At 46.0% G+C, this 17,980-nt stretch overlaps 1 protein-coding gene and 1 long non-coding RNA gene across 10 annotated transcripts in view; one reads left to right on the forward strand and one right to left on the reverse strand.

The window, feature by feature from the left end:
- Positions 1-542: 542 nt before the first annotated feature.
- On the forward strand, positions 543-16,818 carry LOC147365420 (uncharacterized). Its single transcript, XR_015135544.1, has 2 exons — positions 543-15,830; positions 16,333-16,818. It is a non-coding gene; the product is annotated as an uncharacterized LOC147365420 (long non-coding RNA).
- Positions 8,954-17,980, reverse strand: part of SV2C (synaptic vesicle glycoprotein 2C) — a 444,657-nt gene continuing 435,630 nt past the window's right edge. For all 9 annotated transcript variants that reach the window (XM_086323187.1, XM_086323190.1, XM_086323185.1 and 6 more), the window contains one exon: positions 8,954-17,169. In XM_086323187.1, coding sequence (XP_086179313.1) covers positions 16,986-17,169 — 184 coding nt within the window. In that variant the 3' untranslated portion in view covers positions 8,954-16,985. The remainder of the gene's footprint in view (positions 17,170-17,980) is intronic.

The raw sequence follows: 17,980 nt of genomic DNA on the forward strand, positions 1-17,980 counted from the left end.
TTGTGCAGTAATTTGAACATTCTTTAGTATTGCCTTTCTTTGGGATTGGAATGAAAACTGACCTTTTCCAGTCCGGTGGACATTGCTGAGTTTTCCAAATTTGCTGGCATATTGAGTGCAGCATTTTCACAGCATCATCTTTTAAGATTGGAAATAACTTTGCTGGAATTCCATCACCTCCACTAGATTTGTTCATAGTGATGCTTTCTAAGGCCCATTTGACTTCACATTCCAGGATGTCTGGCTCTAGGTGAGTGATTACACCATTGTGATTATCTGGGTCATTAAGATCTTTTTTGTATAGTTCTTCTGTGTATTCTTGCCACCTCTTCTTACTATCTTATGCTTCTGTCAGGTCCATACCATTTCTGTCCTTTATTGTGCCCATCTTTGCATGAAATATTCTCTTGGTATATCTAGTTTTCTTGAAGAGATCTCTAGTCTTTCCCATTCTATTGTTTTCCTCTATTTGTTTGCACTGATCACTGAGGAAGGCTATTCTCCAAAACTCTGCATTCAAATGAATATATCTTTCCTTTTCTCCTTTGCCTTTAGCTTCTTTTCTTTTCTCAGCTATTGTAATACCTCCTCAGAAAACCATTTTGCCTTGTTGCCTTTCTTCTTCTTGGGGATGGTTTTGATCCCTGCCTCCTGTACAATGTCGTGAACCTCTGCCCATAGTTCTTCAGGCAGTCTATCTATCAGATCTAATCCCTTGAATCTATTTGTCACTTCCACTGTATAATCATAAGGGATATGATTTAGGTCATATCTGAATGGTTTAGTGGTTTTCCCTACTTTCTTCAATTTAAGTCTGAATTTTGCAACAAGGAGTTCATAATATAAGCCACAGTCAGCTCCTAGTCTTGTTTTTGTTGACTGTATAAACTGTCTGGCAATAGTAAACATCAACATTTTAGGAATCAGTGAACTAAAATGGACAGGAATGGGTGAATTTAATTCAGATGACCATTATATCTACTGCACACTGTGGGCAAGAATCCCTTAGAAGAAATGGAGTAGCCTTCATAGTCAACTAGAGAGTCTGAAATGCAGTACTTGGATGCAATCTCAAAAATGAAAGAATGATCTCTGTTCGTTTCCAACGCAAACCATACAATATCACAGTAATCCAAGTCTAGGCCCCAACCACTAAGGCTGAAGAAGCTGAAGTTGAATGGTTCTATGATGACCTACAAGACCTTCTAGAACTAACACCTAAAAAAGATGTCCTTTTCACTATAGGGGACTGGAATGCAAAAGTAGGAAGTCAAGAAATTCCAGAGTAATAGGCAAGTTTGGCCTTGGAGTACAAAATAAAGCAGGGCAAAGGCTAACAGAGTTTTGCCAAGAGAACACACTGGTCATAGCAAACACCCTTTTTCAACAACACAATAGACGACTCTACACATGGACGTCACCAGATGGTCAACACGAAAATAAGCATATCTTTGGTGATCACTACTTATGTTTATTGAAAGCTTGGCATGTGTCTGGCATTGTGTTAAGCACTTTACATGAACTCACAGTCCTAAGAGGTAGTTACTATCTTTTTTTATTATGCTGATGAAACAACTGAGGCACAGAGCAGTTAAGCAACTTGTCTGGGCTCATTCAGCTAGACAGGATGGAGCCAGGAAGGAGATACAGAACATTTGACTTCAGCATCTCTGCTTTTAACCTTTAGAGAGAGGGTTTTACAGGGAGAATCCAATTTTCAATTATGTTGGCTTTTTATAAGGCTTAAATTATGTAAGATTTCAATAAAAGAGTGCTACCAGGAAAAAAATTAATAAAAATAGTGTATGTAAAGCACCAGCTACCATAGGTAGAGCCCCACCAATGGTGGCCATTATATTTTAAGGAAGTCTTAGAAAAAAGAAAAGAGAATGACTCTTTTCCACAGAGATTAATTTTCTCTGTAACCAATTAAAAGCAAGTTGCCTTTTCTGAATTGTCTTTAGTGACTTTGCCATTTAAAGTCATACTTGTTTAGGAAACAGGTGAAATCGAATTTAGATCATAAATATGCTGGCAAAAAGGGAAAAGTCAGAAAAATAGGTAAGGAGTGCAGGAGGATGCGTGAATGTCAGAAAGAAGATTGGGAGGGGGAATAATCATTGTGACAATTAGTGGTTGAGTTACATTCTTTTGAACTGACTTGTAGGAGTTCTACATCTATTCTTGATAAAAGTCCTTTGTTGGTTATTCAAATTGCCAATATCTTCTCTATGGCTTGCCTTTTCACTCCTTCAGTGATGTCTTTTGATCTTCTGATAAATACTAAATATACACAAAAACGAATTCCAGCTGAATATAGATCTAAATGTAAGATGAAAAATAGTAGAGAATCTAGGTGAGGAAAAAGTCTTCATGATTTTAGGATAGACAAAGATTTCTTTGATTCTCAAAAACAACCAACCTAAAATGGAAAGGTGGATCAGTCAGATAATATTAAAACTAGTAACTTCTGTTCACCAAATGACAGGATTAGTAGAGTGTACTTGGCTCGTGCATTATCTTGCCTTATATTCTTTACTCTTTTCAAATATCCCTGCATTACAGACAAGGAATTGAGGAACTAAGACCCAGAGAGGTTAATGAACTTGCCCTGGACCACAAAGCTTACTAGTGGAGGAGCTGAGGTTCGAACTCGGGTCTGATGGAGTCTAGAGACCAAGTTCCTAATTCTTGGTGGCGCACCTCTTCCTTCACTCCCTCCAAAACGTTCCCTGTGGGGCTGGCGCAGTGTCGGGCTCCGGACCTGTGCTGCCATTGGCTTCCCTCGGTGTCTTCCTGTGTGCATTCCTCCCTGTAAATTATTCGCTTCTCCACCACCATTTTGTGAGCGTGGTCTGCACTTGTTGGTCTTTTTTCTCAGTTCCAAGGAAGCAAGATTCCTGTGGGTGCGGTTCACCGCAGCTGCACCTGGGAGAGACGTGAGCAGCCATTCCGTGTCTGGAGCATCTCTGATCTGGCGGGATGAATGGCAGAGCCCTGGCGAAGAGGTGAAGAGGCGGCTCTTGTGGGTAGTGCCAGGACCGCCCAGCCCTGCTCTGTGTCCTCAGGGGCTGCGGGAGTCTGTGCAGCCCCAGCATCCTGGTGCGTGTTTCACCGCTTCTGCCGCCTTCCCTTCCTGGGGGCCAGAAGCCCTGGGGCATCCGGGCGTTCAGGCAGGGCCAGGCGCAGCCTGCATCTGTGGGAAGTGGAAGCAGAGCTGGGTTTGGGGGTCGTGGGTGAGTCACTTGGAGTTGCGCCCAGGGTCACTGCAGACCCAGGCCCCTGCCATGCAGGCCGATGACAATAGAAGGTAGATGCTGCCTTGTCCTGTGAGAAGTGTGAGAATCGGGCAACGCCAGGGCTCCACCCTATCCTAGCATGCCCAGGGCATCTGCCTCGCAGGGTCACTGCCTCTCAGCAGCCTCCTGCAAAGGGAAGTGCAGGGCTGCCTCCAGCTGCAGACTTGAGCCAGTCATGCTAAGCACTGTGGGACCGTTTACTGAGGATTTAGGTGCCGGGCACTTTGCCTCAGCAAAAATGTATATAAATGTAAACTTTTTATGTACATTTTCTCAGTACATACAACACTCTGTGAAATACAAATGATCATTATTTCGAGTGTACAGCCATGGCATAAACACTCCTCAGAGCTGCTAAGTGGCAGAGTCAGGATTCAAACCCACACCTGTGTGATGTCAAAACTCACAGGAGTGTTTAACACAACTTACCACAAGCTAATGAAGACCCAGCTTCAGAAATCCCACCTTCGTGGGTCCCTTCCAAGGCACTGGGAAGGTTCTAGCAATGTGTTCCCATGGGCATATGTTTTTTAAAAATTTGCCCAACAGAAAAATAAATTGCAAAACTAATAGATTATTTCCCTAGTTACCATTTCCTTCCACTTTGTCTTCCCTTCCTCAAACTTGCCCTGGTTTGGTATAGAGTTGGGCAGTGTGGGGATCTGGCTGAGAGGAATTGGAGTTGGGATGTACTCAGTTAGGGTTTGGTGGGTTATTCGTTTTTTCTGTTTATTGTAATTGAGTTAATGGACAGGCAGGCCTGGCATGCTGCAGTCCATGGGGTCGCAAAGAGTTGGATACGACTGAGCAACTGAACTGAACTCTTTTTCAGATTCTTCCCCCATACAGGCATAGGTTATGGGTTGTTCTGACGTGTCTGGACATCACTCCTGTGGCTGTTAAGTCCTCCCCAGCTGTTCCGATGAACGACTGGCTTCCAGAAATGCTCCTGCCCTCTGTGCCCACTCACCTGGCCTTGTGGCACAAACACACTGGCAGAGGCTGGATTGCAACTATGAATGTGGCCTGTGTCTTCGGCACAGAAAGTATGCGGAAATGCAGAAGAAACAGGAAACTTTCAAGAAAGACTATTAGTAATCAAAGCTGCTTTTTATCTTTCTATTCCCTTTATAATGATATTGCAAAACTGTTGTCATATAAAAAGGCAATCCAAGAGTGCGCAGCCAAAAACTACGGACAAAAATGAGACAGGTGTGTCAGGCAGTGAATTAATACAAATGATTATATTATTTTTCTGGATTTTGTTATGGTTTGTGATATTTGTCAGTTTCTAAAAATGTAAAAGTTTTGGGGATTTCTTTTCTCATTCTAAATAGTTACCTTTGTAGCTAATTTTTTGTTTGAAATTTGGTACCATTTTTCTTAAAGAGGACCCCCCCCCCAACCCGTTTCCACCTGCCACAACCCAGGAACTGACTCTGCCCAAACTCACCCTGCTCTTAGCATTGGGAGGTCCCCTAGTCCTCAGTGTGGACGGAGAAAGGGGGGGGGTCTGAGTTCTGGAAAAACCTGAGCTCCCAGCACTTTAGAAAGTGCTACAGGCATCCTGTGATGTAGGTGGGAGGCTGCAGGTATCCTCAAGGGCAGGCAGGAGGCTGAAGAGGCTGTAACAGCACAGTCAAGCACCTGAGAGGAGGCGGGCACGGCCTGCAGCGGGATCCGTCCAATATTTGCATAACACTAAAGAGGGCTGGGGGCAACTTACAAGTCACCTAGCCTTTTGCAATGGGCAGCAGCTTTCCACACAGCCCCATCCAAAACTGAATCTCCAGCTGAGATGTTCTTGGACCTCCTGATCCAAAGGGAGCTTTGGTGCCCCCTGAGGAGCAAGGGTGCCGAGGTGAGCAGGTGTGAGAGTGAGACTGAGGCATACCTGGCCCGTTCTGCCACCCCACGGGCCCTCAGGCCCTGCAAGCGGAAGTAGGGCTGAAGACAGGTGGCAGCTGGTGCACCTGAGGTCGGGGTTGGAGCGTGCTGCGTGCTCCACGATCCCAGGTCACACCCATTCATCCACAGGGCTGGAGCGCAGCAGGGCCGGAGCGGGCCGCCTCTCCAGGAACTGTCTGCTTCACGATGTTCACTTCTCCACCTGGTGTCCGGACTGCAGATTACAGGCGATGAAGCTGCATCTCTTTCTCCACTGAACAAAGGGACTGTGGGGATAGCAGGCCGCCCGGGCTACCCCAGCTCCTGGAATGCTCCTCCTTCTCGCCTCCTGGCAGCCAAACAGGGCACAAGCTGGAGGAGGGTTCAGGGGGACAGCCCCACAGAGCGGGGCTTTGCTCGGAGGTTGCTGTGCTGGGCAGGAGCAATGAGCCCATGGACTCCAGGATCAGAGAAAATTGTACAGAGGCAACAAGACCTCATTTGGAATTCTAATGAGCAGAGAGGCTGCAGATGGCGGTCAGGGGTCTAAGAGCAGTGTGACACAGCCTGTCCTGGGGTGGCCCTCAGCTGGCTGTTTCTGGCCTAAGAGTTCCAGAATTGAGGGTTATTCCTCAACTTCTGTCTTTATGTTCCCTACTCTGAAGGGACAGCACACAAAAGAGTGAACACATCCACAGGGCCTGTGCTACCCTCCCCTGTGACCACAGGCGCATTCAATCCTTTCTGTACCCGTGTAGACACACGATACAATTCTACACACAATACACACACACTAAAATAAGCAGCACCAGGAATAATGTTATGGGCTGAATTGCGTCCCCCCGAAATTCATGTTGAAATCCTAAGCCCTGTTTCCTCAAAATGCAACTGCATTAGGGTTAGGGTCTTTAAAGAGGTGTGAAAGTTGCGTCCGACTCCTTGTGACCCCATGGACTATACAGTCCATGGAATTCTCCAGGCCAGAATACTGGAGTGGGTAGCCTTTCCCTTCTCCAGGGGATCTTCCCAACCCAGGGGTCGAACCCAGGTCTTCTGCATTGCAGGCTGACTCTTTACCAGCTGAGCCACATGAGAAGCCCAAGAATACTGGAGCGAGTAGCCTATCCCTTCTCCAGCGGCTCTTCCTGACCCAGGAATTGAACCAGTGTCTCAGTTAAAATGAGTTACTAGGGTGAGTCCTAATCCAACATGACTGGTGCCCTTATTAGAAGGAGAGAGTAAGACGCAAGAGAAGATTATGGGACCACACAGAAACACAGCCATCTAAATCCAAGGAGGAGGCCTCAGAAGAAACCAACCCTGTCCACACCTTAGACTTCCAGCCTTAAACACTGTGAGAAAATCAATTCATGCTGTGTGAGCCTGAGCCAACCTGTGGTGTTTTGTTAAGGCAACTCTAGCAAATTGATATAGATAACGATGGTGACTTCACTGCAATGGACTTCAGTAAGCAGGAAAAGATACTCCTTCAAGACACATGTTGCCTTGTTTTAACACACTGCCTGCTAGGAATTTCACGTATAGGACTTTGCAGCCATGGTCCAGGCCAGCTCTGTGGATACAAGATGCTCCTTGCCAAGCTCATCTGCACCCTAGCATCCTCTGGTGGGTTCCTGGGCTAGTCATCATCCCTGATAGCACTGGGAGTTTTTAAGCCTCTGGAGTCTTCTTTTCCGCCTCCTATAAGATCCTCATCACAAAATAGGAAGGAAAGAGGAGCAGAGGGCAACTTTTCTGCAATACTGACTAGGTTCCAGATCTGGTGGGCTGGGGGCCTGGAGAAGGGATGAAGACCTGTGAGGGGTGATGGGCTGGAGGTTTCCAGTCTGCTGGGGGGAGGACAAGGGGGGACACAGTTGCTGCAGCAAAAGAGAGAGTCTAGCCTCGGGGAGAGAAACTGGGAGAGGCACACAGGGCCCAGGAGAAGGAACAGCCTGCAGAGGCGAGTGAGCGCGACCCTGATGAAGGGTTCTGTATTCCGCTGTCCAACACAGCGGCCACTAGTTCTGTGGTCACTGAGCTCCTGACATGTGACTAAGTGGAACTGACTGAGAAACTTAATTCTTAATTTAATTTTTGCCATTTTAAGTATAAATATTTATATGTGGTGGCAGTGTTGGACAGCACGGTTCTAGAGCTCATGGGCTTGCTGCTTGCACTCAACGTTACCCTCTTTCTCCCTTGCTTCCTGAGCCCCAGGTTTAATCAGGCAGTTGGAAGCCATGGACTGCAGGGGAGCGTGAGCTCCTGCCAAGCTCTCCATGTCCCAGGGGGCGCTAGTGGTAAAGAACACGCCTGCCAGTACAGGAGACATAAGAGACACCCATTGGATCCCTGGGTCAGGACGGTGCCCTGGACGAGGGCATGGCAACCCACTCCAGTATTCTCGCCTGGAAAATTCCATGGACAGAGGAGCCTGGCGAGCTACAGTCCATAGCGTCACAAAGAGTCAGACGTGGCTGAAGTGACTTAGCACACATGCCAAACTCTCTAGGGGGAGGTAAATCTTGATTAGTCTAAGCCAGTTATGGTAATTATGTTCCCTTGTTAGTGATTAGTTTAGGAGCAGGCAAATGATGCAAACTCAGACAATGAGATAGAGGGGGAAGTCTGCTGGAGGGATCTGACAATGGTCTCCTTGATCTCAGAAAGGATCATAAAGAGGGGATGGTCCCTCTTCTGCCTTCAATTTTTGTGTGAGAATGTGATGTTTAGAATTGCTGGAACTGGGGCTTCGCTGGTGGTGCAGTGGTCAAGACTTCATGATCTCAATAGTGGGGACCTGGGTTCCATCCCTGGCTGGGGGACTAGATCCCACATGCCACAACAAGGATTCTGCATTCAGCAATGAAGATTCCATGTGCTGTGACTAAAACCTGGCACAGACAAATTGAAACAAGAAGAAAGGAAAAAAAAATAATAAATAAAAAAAGAATAACTTTAAAAAGAATTAAAAAAAAAAAAAAAAGGATTGCCGGAACCACCTCAAGGGGACAAATGCCAGTATGCTGAGCATGCTAAGTTGCTTCAGTCGTGTCTGACTCTTTATGACCCTATGGACTGTGGCCCACCAGGCTTCTCTGTCCAGGGGATTCTCCAAGCAAGGATACAAGAGTGGGTTCCATTTCCTCCTCCAATGCTGAGCATGGCTGACCTAAAACACGTAAAGAACCTGGGTCTCAGTGATGTTGCCAAGCCACATCATACCCAACCTTAGGATGGTCTTCTCTCCTTTGTTATGTGAAATAACAATTCCCTTCATCAGTAAAGATATTTGAAGCTGGGTCTTCAGTTAAATGCAGTGAAAAGTATCCTTTGGGGATTACCAATCCATAGCTGGCAGTTTGTGTTTCAGCTTCCAGTGCCAATGCTATAGAATATAGCATTTTTCCTCATCATGCTTCTCAAACTAATATTCCAAGCAGATACTACCAATCCATTGGCGTTAACGTGCTAGAGAAAATCAGTTTGCCATTCCTGCTCTGGGGCAGATGAACACTGCTTCTGCTCTGCCACCAACTCCCCCACAAATACTTTTTTTCCCATTGGCCCTGGCTAACAATTAGAATGTATTCCTGTGAAATCAAACAATATATCAGTACCCATGATACCAACCCACAGAAACAATTCAAATAAGCCTGAATCAAAGGAAACAGTTTTTCTTTATGCTCAAGACATTTTAAAAAGTACTTATTTTTGTAAGGGTCAGTTCACATTTGCAAGGGGAAGTCAGTCACACGGCAATCTTTATTTGAATATAATGGAGCAAAAAATGCTCTTTTATTGATCTGATGTCCATTAAATATCTTTGCAGCTGTTACATGAATGTTGGTTGTCTGGCACATAAATGTACACACACGTCCACAGCTGATAGACTTACGCTGTACACGAGTCACCCGATGGAGCATGCCCTCACTCACACAAGGTCACACATGGCTGTCTTGGGCATTTGTCAAAACACACTTGGTCAAACATTTTGGCAATACGGGAATCAGACACAGAGGAGCATACCAGAAAGATGAGTTCACAAGAGGACCAGCTGTACTTAAGAGGAAAACTCCAAAAACCTGAAACAGAATTTATTGGGGTTCCCACATGCAGCACATATATACAGTACACTTGGGGGTAAAGGGAACATTCATAGCAGGAAGGCTTACATAGCATAAAAACAGACGAGAAACAAGACATAACAAAACGCCCAACGCCAAAACCAAGAAGAGGACCACTGCCAAGATCTCATTGCAAAGGAGAGTGAATTGTTGGGTTTTACATGTCTGAAATGGAGATCCACCCAAAATAAAAAGCTCTTCGAGGACTTTATTTACAGGATGTTGACATTAATAAAGGATGTATGGTCTGTTCAGTGTGTTCCTGGATCAAGACAAGGATACATAACCACATTTTGGATAGTATGAAACACATATCAGGAAAGAACATTTCTTTTTTTCTTTTGATTTAGGATATAGATTCAGTACAATAAATGTATAACAATAGCAGAGGAAATGAGATTAAGCCAAGCTGTCCAGTTCTATCTAGTCAGGCCTGTTAAATGTCAAAGGCAAGGAAGGAGTTGTAATTCTTCAACACCTACTTGGGTGCGAGAGGGGAGATGCTTTGTAACTTCAAACAAATTTATTCCTGCTTGCACAGCATAAATAGCCAATTTGTTGTACATTGCCCTGGAAGGAACAATACTTAAAGGAGTGGTGGATTCTCTGCGGGTATTATTCTGAATCAACACAAATGCAGAAAGTAACCTTTGCATACCGACGTGAGGTTGAACTTGCTGAGTTTTTCCTTCTCTTGGGTTGATGGGCAATGCTGACCTGCAAACCCAGGGGACTCAATTTGGTGTGGTCCAGGTCAATGGAGTGGGTGGCCACGTACTGGTCAGGGCTTTAGGTAGCGGTATGCAGACCACTGTCTGGTGGGAGGAGTCTGATTTGTAGCATCTATCAATATTTGTGGTGTAAGTACTCCCACCATGGCCGATTTCAAGTTACAAAGGTGAAATCATGGGACCTGCAGTTGGGAAGGGATGCTAAGGAGCCCAGCATCACATGGTATTTCTATCACACAGACACAGTAGCCGTCGGTTATGTCAAGGGCATAGATAACACTAAAATGGAAGAAAATAATTAGGAAGTGATGAGTTCTGAGTATTTTTTACCTTTGCTTGAAAATATAATGACTGTAAGTTCACAAGTGTTAATGTTTAATAATGGCTGTTTCTCAGACATATAGAACAGACTTTTGGATACAGTGGGGGAAGGAGAGGGTGGGATGATTTGAGAGAAGAGCATTGAAACATATACATTACCATAGATAAAACAGATAGCCAGTGGGAGTTTGATGTATGACGCAGGGAACCAAAGCCGGTGTTCTGTGACAGCCTAGAGAGGTGGGGTGGGAGGGAGGGGACATGTGTGCACCTATGGCTGATTCACGTTGATGTATGGCAGCAACCATCACAATATTGTTAAGTAATTATCCTCTAACTAAAATTTTTTTTAAAAAATGACTGTTTCTCAAGTGGCTCACAAAATTCCTGAAATGGTCAGCTCTGAGGAACTGGTTTGCAGCTGCTTTAGCCCCTCCCTGGCTTTTGATGACCTGGCCCCTGTGAGTGGCTGTCAGTCATTCTCCAGGCACCTGAAATCTGCTTAGGACTCTGCACCCCAACTTCCAGGGTGGGCCGCTAGCTGCTGTGAAGCCCTGTGAGAGTCTGAGCAGAGGGCCAGGGTCTGCTTTCTCCTCCTTCCAGTTCTGGACATGAAGCCAGCATAGACATGGTAGGGTAGGCAGAGAGCAGGCACCCTCTGCAGCTTCAGCACTTAAATTCAGGACTTCCCTGGCAGTCCAGTGGTTAAGACTCAGCGCTTGCAATGCAGGGGACATGGTTTTGATCCTTGGTTGCTGAACTAAGATCCCACATGTCTCAAGGTATGTCAATAAATAAATAAATACCACCCCCACCCCCACTTGTGTGGAAGGCACCCAGCCTTCTGCACCAAGTATGAGGGTGTGTCTAGCTCCTCCGGGTCTATGAATTCCAGGCACCTCACTGCAAGCCTTCTTGCTTTTCAGGAGTCAAGCTTTGAGCTCTAAGACTTCTGCCTCAGAGATGGACCTTGCTCAGATGGACCTCGCTCAGATCTCATGCCAGTGGTGCCCAGCACATCGTGTGCAGGAGCTAGGAAGCAGCTGGAAATCTTGCCCAGCATGGGGAGCTTGTCAAAGCCAATAGTCAAGAGCTCACACCCGCTGACACCCACTGCCCTTCCCGGGGCCTCTCCAGCCAGTACAGCATCACATTCCTTAGTCCTAAGGGCCCCGGTCAAGCTCAGCCTCGATTTCTATGCCACGAGAGTCAAGAGGAGGCAAGAGCAGGTGGAGAAGAGAAGGGAGAAAGGAAGTGAGTGCTTCCTGTCTAGAGGAGGGCAGGAGGAGAAAGTCAGTGGAACAAAAGGAAGTGGAGACTCTGGGAGGGGAAGGAGGCGGGTGGCTGAAAACCACCTTCTCTGCTTGCACCTCGGGCCCCAGCCCCCAAAGGCCGTTTGCAACTTCCAGACACTTTGCAACACCATGTGCTGGCCTTAAACTGAAGTCTGAACATCGCCCGCCACCGACTGTCAGAACTTGTTTTCTGGGTGGCTTATCTGCTGAAAGTAAAGATGAGGAAAGCTGCTCTAGGGGATCTGCAGACAGCTGACTTCATCACAAGTCTTCAGCATCAGAAGGGAAACACCCTGGAAAGCCGAGGCGGGACTGGCAGCAGCTGGGGGATTTGCTGACTCTGCTGCTCCCAACAGACTCCCCAGCACCGCCAGGAGTTTAGGCCATGAAAAAGAAGGCCCCAGAAGAAACTAGAACTTTACAGACCAACACCTCTATACAGATGGGGCCATCTTTGCTGCTGATTCTTTTCCTTTAACACACAGCTTCTTGCCAGGATATTTAAAGAAATAGCACATGTATGGCTCCACTTTCCTCATTTTCCAAGTAGGTACTAATCAGTAGTTCCTCCAACAAAGGCCAGGCAATTGTCAAAGACAGTGCCAATTTCTGAGTAGTTTCTGCACTGCCCACAGTAGGCTATTACTTCTTTTAAATTTGGAAAAATTACATTTTGTGTTTATGGGGAAGGGGTATCAACAGGTAATGGAAATCAATATAAGACATTCACCCTCCCCACCATTACAGATGTTTTCTCTTTCATTCTCCCTGTTTCCCTGCCATTATTTAAGTCCTGCAAAGGATTAACTACCTGCATACAATGCAGGGCCTCAACCTATTTAATAGCACATGCAAGTTAATAAATATTTATTCATGAGATGACAAGTGATCGTGAAAGTTCTGCCCAGGCCCTTCCTCCATCAGTGCTAATAACCTGAAACCAGGCCCATGAACTGTATCCTTGCCACTCAAATCCTGGGATTCCTAAACCGGATTGAGGAGGTCTTGTTGGAGGGAGATGAAAGTCAGTCCTGGAAACGGCTGTGTCTGGTTGGTAAGACACCGTGGATAGGAAGAGCAGTCAGTATTTAGAGCAAAAGAACATCACATGGAGAACTGTCACTCCACACCTGAAACAAGCAAGGGACACACAACGAATCAAGAAGCTACTGACAACTTTGTCTACATTACAGGTTGTGAAAGAAGCTTTACTCAAAACACACTTGCAGAAACAAAAACTATAAGAAATGTACAGTCCATTTCAGAGTGCCCTACTGTGTAGGCTTATTTTTGCTGTGGCAAGTTGACTGGTATTTCTGTAGGTTTGGTACCTGGACTAAGTACAGAGTGATATGGGAGTTAATGGAAATGCAAATATCCAGGCAACATGCCCTTAACAGTCAACTGATTGCCTTTCCATGACACCAGGTGAAGGCCAAATCCAGGCATTTCTGGCTTGAGAACCTTGAATACATGAACAAGTGAGGCGTTTTACTGAAGATAAATAGGTAAAGGCTATTTGGATATGAGACAGAAAAAAAAATTGGAGAATATCATATTCTGTTTTGATTGGCAGAGGGAATCAGAAGCTATTTCCATGGAATGCTTTAGAAACGACCCCAGGCCTTGGGAAATCTTGATTCTGCCCTAGTCTCCTCATTAGAACCTTCTCAGTATCTTGGACTCTCCTTTGTGTCACTACATTTCTTTTCCCACCTCTCGCTTGATATCCCAAGACATCCAGAAGAGCAGTGACATAACTTAGTGCAAACCTGAACTTAGATTCAAGAGATTTGTAAATGAAGGTGCATCTGACAGCTCAGGTAAAATCACGTAAGACCATGTTTCATCAATGCAATGGAGTAGAGCCAGGAGAGCTTTGGGGGGCATCCTCTCTCAAAGGACCGACGAGCGAGGCTTCTAATGTCTGCGTCCCACAGGGCGGGGCCCTTTCCTAGGCAGACACTGGGAACCATCAAACCAACAGTGAATGGAGATGACACTTGGGATTCTAAGAAGCTGCAGCACAAACAACACGGGAACCATCTCACCTGTCCCACAGGGCCTTCCCAAACAACTTCCTGAGCTCTTGCAAGCTTGTCTATTTTTTTCAGTTTCTAAATTCAACCTGTTTGGTGCTTGTAAAGATGAGTTTAGCATCAGAAGAAGGTAGACAGTAAGATGAACCTATTTTTGTGAGGGTCTTCTAGAGTCTTGGACTAGTCCCAGCAGCAAATTAGTCCCAATCCTTTGCTCCACAGATGGGGCAACTGAGGATCAGAGACGCTCAATGACTCACATCCTCCTCAGCGAGATCTGGGTCTCCCTGTTGGTTAGTGGGAGAGTTTGGGCTAGGACCCATCTGTCTTATCTCCCAGGGTTAGTCCTTAGGGTGTAAAATAATCCCTGGCTGCTGGGTTTGGCTTCCAAGGCAGTGAGATTAAATGAGAGGAGGGTAAAACCTATTACTGGGGGTATAATGTGGTTCAGGACTTACAGAGTGGAACAGCTGGGTTTATTTCCTACTGAGAGGACCAGTGATAACAACAGGATTTGGGAACATTCTGGATTGATTCAAAGCACGTGAGGAAATTTTAGATAGAAAAGGAGTTAGAGATCTAGGAGCCAGCGGGACTGTTTCCCAGGCTTCCATTTACACATGTACTCTCATTTTCTTTCTATTGCAGATGAAATGAGATGCTGGCTGCGTGTCCGAGTGCCAGCAGCCTGCTGCACTGGATAGAATTGAGAGTTTCCGTCTAATCGCACGGCTCTATCTTAATCCTGCTCACCCCACAACAAGCCAGACAGGCCACACCACATAGCTGGGGAAGAACCTGAGCTCTCTCATTGAAAATGCCAGTGTGGGTGGGGAACAATGTGAAGGAGGCAGGGAAAACTGCAGGGAAGGTGGTGACCAAGAAGGTTTGTGACCACAGACCGTCCAGGAGATTAGAAGAGATCCCTCTTGGGCCACCTGGGAGGTTTGGATTTAAGTGACAAGAAGGTCAAGAAAGGTCATTCCAAAGGGGATGCATGCAGGCAGGTCTCATCTGGTGTGGTTCTGCTGGTTAATCCTATTCTGATCCATCAAGCATTCAGATAAAATTCTATGTAAACTGTGCTCTGCATATTTGATGCATTTAAAACGATCACAGACATCCGAGACATTTCTAAAAGTAAAGACAGTACAGTAAGCAAAGTTGACTGTGGCAGAAGATCTGGAGATAGCAGCATCCGTGCATGTTTCTATTTCTCTTTTGAATGGGTTGGTGGAGATACACTTGTCACTTGAGCAGTTATCACTGCACAGGTGACATTCAACTAAAAAATCTGCTCAGGTCCCCAGATATGTCTCTTTGAAAAAGATAAGCCAAGGGGTAGGTGGGGAGAAGAGTACATAATGAAGAACATCCAGGATATGTTCATGGGTTGTCTGACTTGTCTTTGTTTTCCAACAATATTCCAGAAGGCAGAGGTGAGAGTTCTGCTTCTTTCCATTGACAGCATTCTAATAGATTTGTCGATATTGTTCTACTAGATCCCGTCCAGTCTTTACCGGTTTGCCTTCTTCCAGCTGCCTTTGTAGTTTGGAGTTTGAGTTTTCCTGATATTCTGGCCCGGAGCCTGCATCCCCAGGGAGTTGCCCTCTTCCTGTGAGCCCCCCCACACCAGGCTGCCGCCCCATATAGGCCTGAATTACTTCAAGGGAGAGTCGATTAATGGCTTATGTTAATGAAAGCAGCTTTTCACAGTCTGAACTCTGCAGTCTGGAGCTCTAGGAGGATCAGGAGGAAGGGGAGAGAGAGGCGGAGTGCCCTCTGGGGTGAAGACAATTTTGAGTGTCATGACTCTTGGAAACAAAGGCTCTCCCTTCCTGGAGGCCCAGGGCCATGACCTGTTGGAAATGCCTATAATAAGTAACAAGGATAACCCTCTAACAAGACACAGGGAATTTAAAAAAGGAATATTGTTTTAATATGGGATTTATTCCTGGCTGCTGGTCATCACTGCAAGTTGACTTGGAGGTTTCAGATTTCAAAGAAGATGAGTAAAAAGGACCAGCGTGGAGGAGCGGCGGCCCCAAGGGCTGAGAAGGTCACACAGCTGACAGCCTGTGGGAATGTCCTGCTAGCCTCTCTCTTGCAGGCCAGGAGGATTCCAGAGGTAAAGTGAGCAGCCAAAAGCCCCCAGGAGATGCAACCCTTGTCTGCCCAAGGGCTCCATGGAGCTCAGCGGGCTGCGATTTCACACAGAGGCAGCGGCTGGGAACACACTGACCGGCTCCAGCCAGGGGCACTGCTAGAAAGTCCAATGTCACTTCCCCAGGGATACTAGCCCCAAGACACTGGTCCCCTCGAGGTATCATTTGGCATTTACAAATGGCTTTAGGTCTGAATTTCTAACTCATTTTCAATTTACAACAACTTAGATGGCTAACAATCTGGAGAGAGAGTTTGCGTGAATGACGGAATCAGGTGGGCAGACCCAGTTAGAAAGTGGCTTTTTCCCATTAATTGTGTTATCTGGCAAGATGGATGGCAGCTGTGGGTGGGAGCAGGGCGGGGGTGAAGGCAGGCTGAAGATCTGAGTTCTGTTCATCTGACATTCTGAACCACGTGCCACAATCACAGACATGACTAACGGCCCTTTTCCTCCTATTTTTCAGAATTTCGTCAGGCTTCCTGGCAGAAATCTTGCTCATGTCACTCACAGATCTTTGTTGCTAACTGCAGAGCCTCTATTTTTCTTGTCAGCAGAGTCATCTTAATTGTCAAGCCTGAAAGAGCTCCACCCAGTTCAGTTTGGTGCCGCAGGGCTTTTTTTTTCTTTTGAAAGGCCCTGCTGTAACAGCAAGAATTGCTGGGTGTCCTTTTCTAAGTAAACAGGAAATATCACTGCAAAAAAAAAAAAAGAATCTCTTCCCTCAGCACAGATGCACTAATACGCCGATTTATCTTTCCTGTGAATGCTGAATTAGGAGCAGGATTGTTTCTTAGAGCAGTCCAGTCCTCTTCTTAGCTTCTGAACCTTACACTGAGGAGGATCTCAGGAAGGCTCGACTCACAACACACTTAAAAAATTCTGATTTCTGGAAGGCAGTAGCATCGCAGTTAGGAAAGACAACAATGCATGAAAAAAAAAAAAAACAAAACCCAAACCCTGCAAAATCACACTGAAGGGATGAGACGGTATGCATCTACATTGTCGTCACAGCAGGTTAGTGTTCTGGTATTTGACCACCCTTCTGGAGCCTTGAGTCAGTAAGGGGAGTTGACCCAGGGCAAGAGAAGGAAGTACAGGATGGATGGCTTTTTTCCATTACATCAGGACCTGGGTTCGTGTGTCAGGCAAGCGCAGCCCCACGAGTCCTCCACACACCAGCACGGTGGAGGCCAGGAGGATGGGGATAGCTTTGGTGATGCTGACCAGGGAGCCAAATATCAAGTTTCCCAGGACGGCCGCTGCTTTGCACAGTGCGTTCAAGAAGCCAAAGCCTGTTGCCCTGCAAAGGACAGAGACATGAACAAGGCTGAGAAAGTGTCTTCCAAGAGTCCAACTTTAGACACAAATGTCTCCTATAAGAATTTTCAGTGATCTTCACGTAGACTATTCTGTATATCCTTATTTAGTCGCTCAGTCGTGTCTGACTCTTTGTAACCCATGGATTGTAGCCTGCCAGGCTCCTCTGTCTGTGGGATTTCCCAGACAAGAATGCCGGAGTGGGTTGCCATTTCCTTCTCCAGGGGATCTTCCTGGCCCAGGGCTGCAACCCACGTCTCCAGCCTTGGCAGGTGGATTATTTACTACTGAGCCACCAGGGAAGCCCTGCATGACCTTAGAACAAGTAATTAGCTATCTGTCAGCACATCTGGAAGCAGAGAACCCCAGCTGCTGGTATCAGTCCTTCAGCCCTCTTTTGACTTTCTTGCCACCTTGACTGATTCTTATTCGACCCATGAGCTTATTAGTGAACAGAAAGAGAATGGTCAGAGAGTCAGAAAAGTTTCTTCTCTCTTCCAGAACTAAATTAAAATGTATGACCATATATGTCTTTAAATTTTACTTTCTACTCCCTACTTCCTCTTAGTTTAGTTCATTTATGATGTTTTAAATAATTATAGAACATAGGAACTTTCAGAGAAAATCCAGGATGACTGGGTTGCATTCATTTTTCTCATACCATGGAGGTGAACTATTATGACTTCATCCCAAATGTTTTTGGTAGCAAGCAGAAACTCATCCCTGAGCTTGGTGGCCTCAAATGACCTAGGGGGCCTCAAATGAGCTAGGGACACATTTCTTGCACCCTCGTC

Source organism: Bos grunniens, chromosome 10, assembly GCF_055505025.1.
Source record: "Bos grunniens cultivar Pamir isolate PY7600 chromosome 10, Bosgru_T2T1.0, whole genome shotgun sequence".
NCBI classification, from domain to species: domain Eukaryota; kingdom Metazoa; phylum Chordata; class Mammalia; order Artiodactyla; family Bovidae; genus Bos; species Bos grunniens.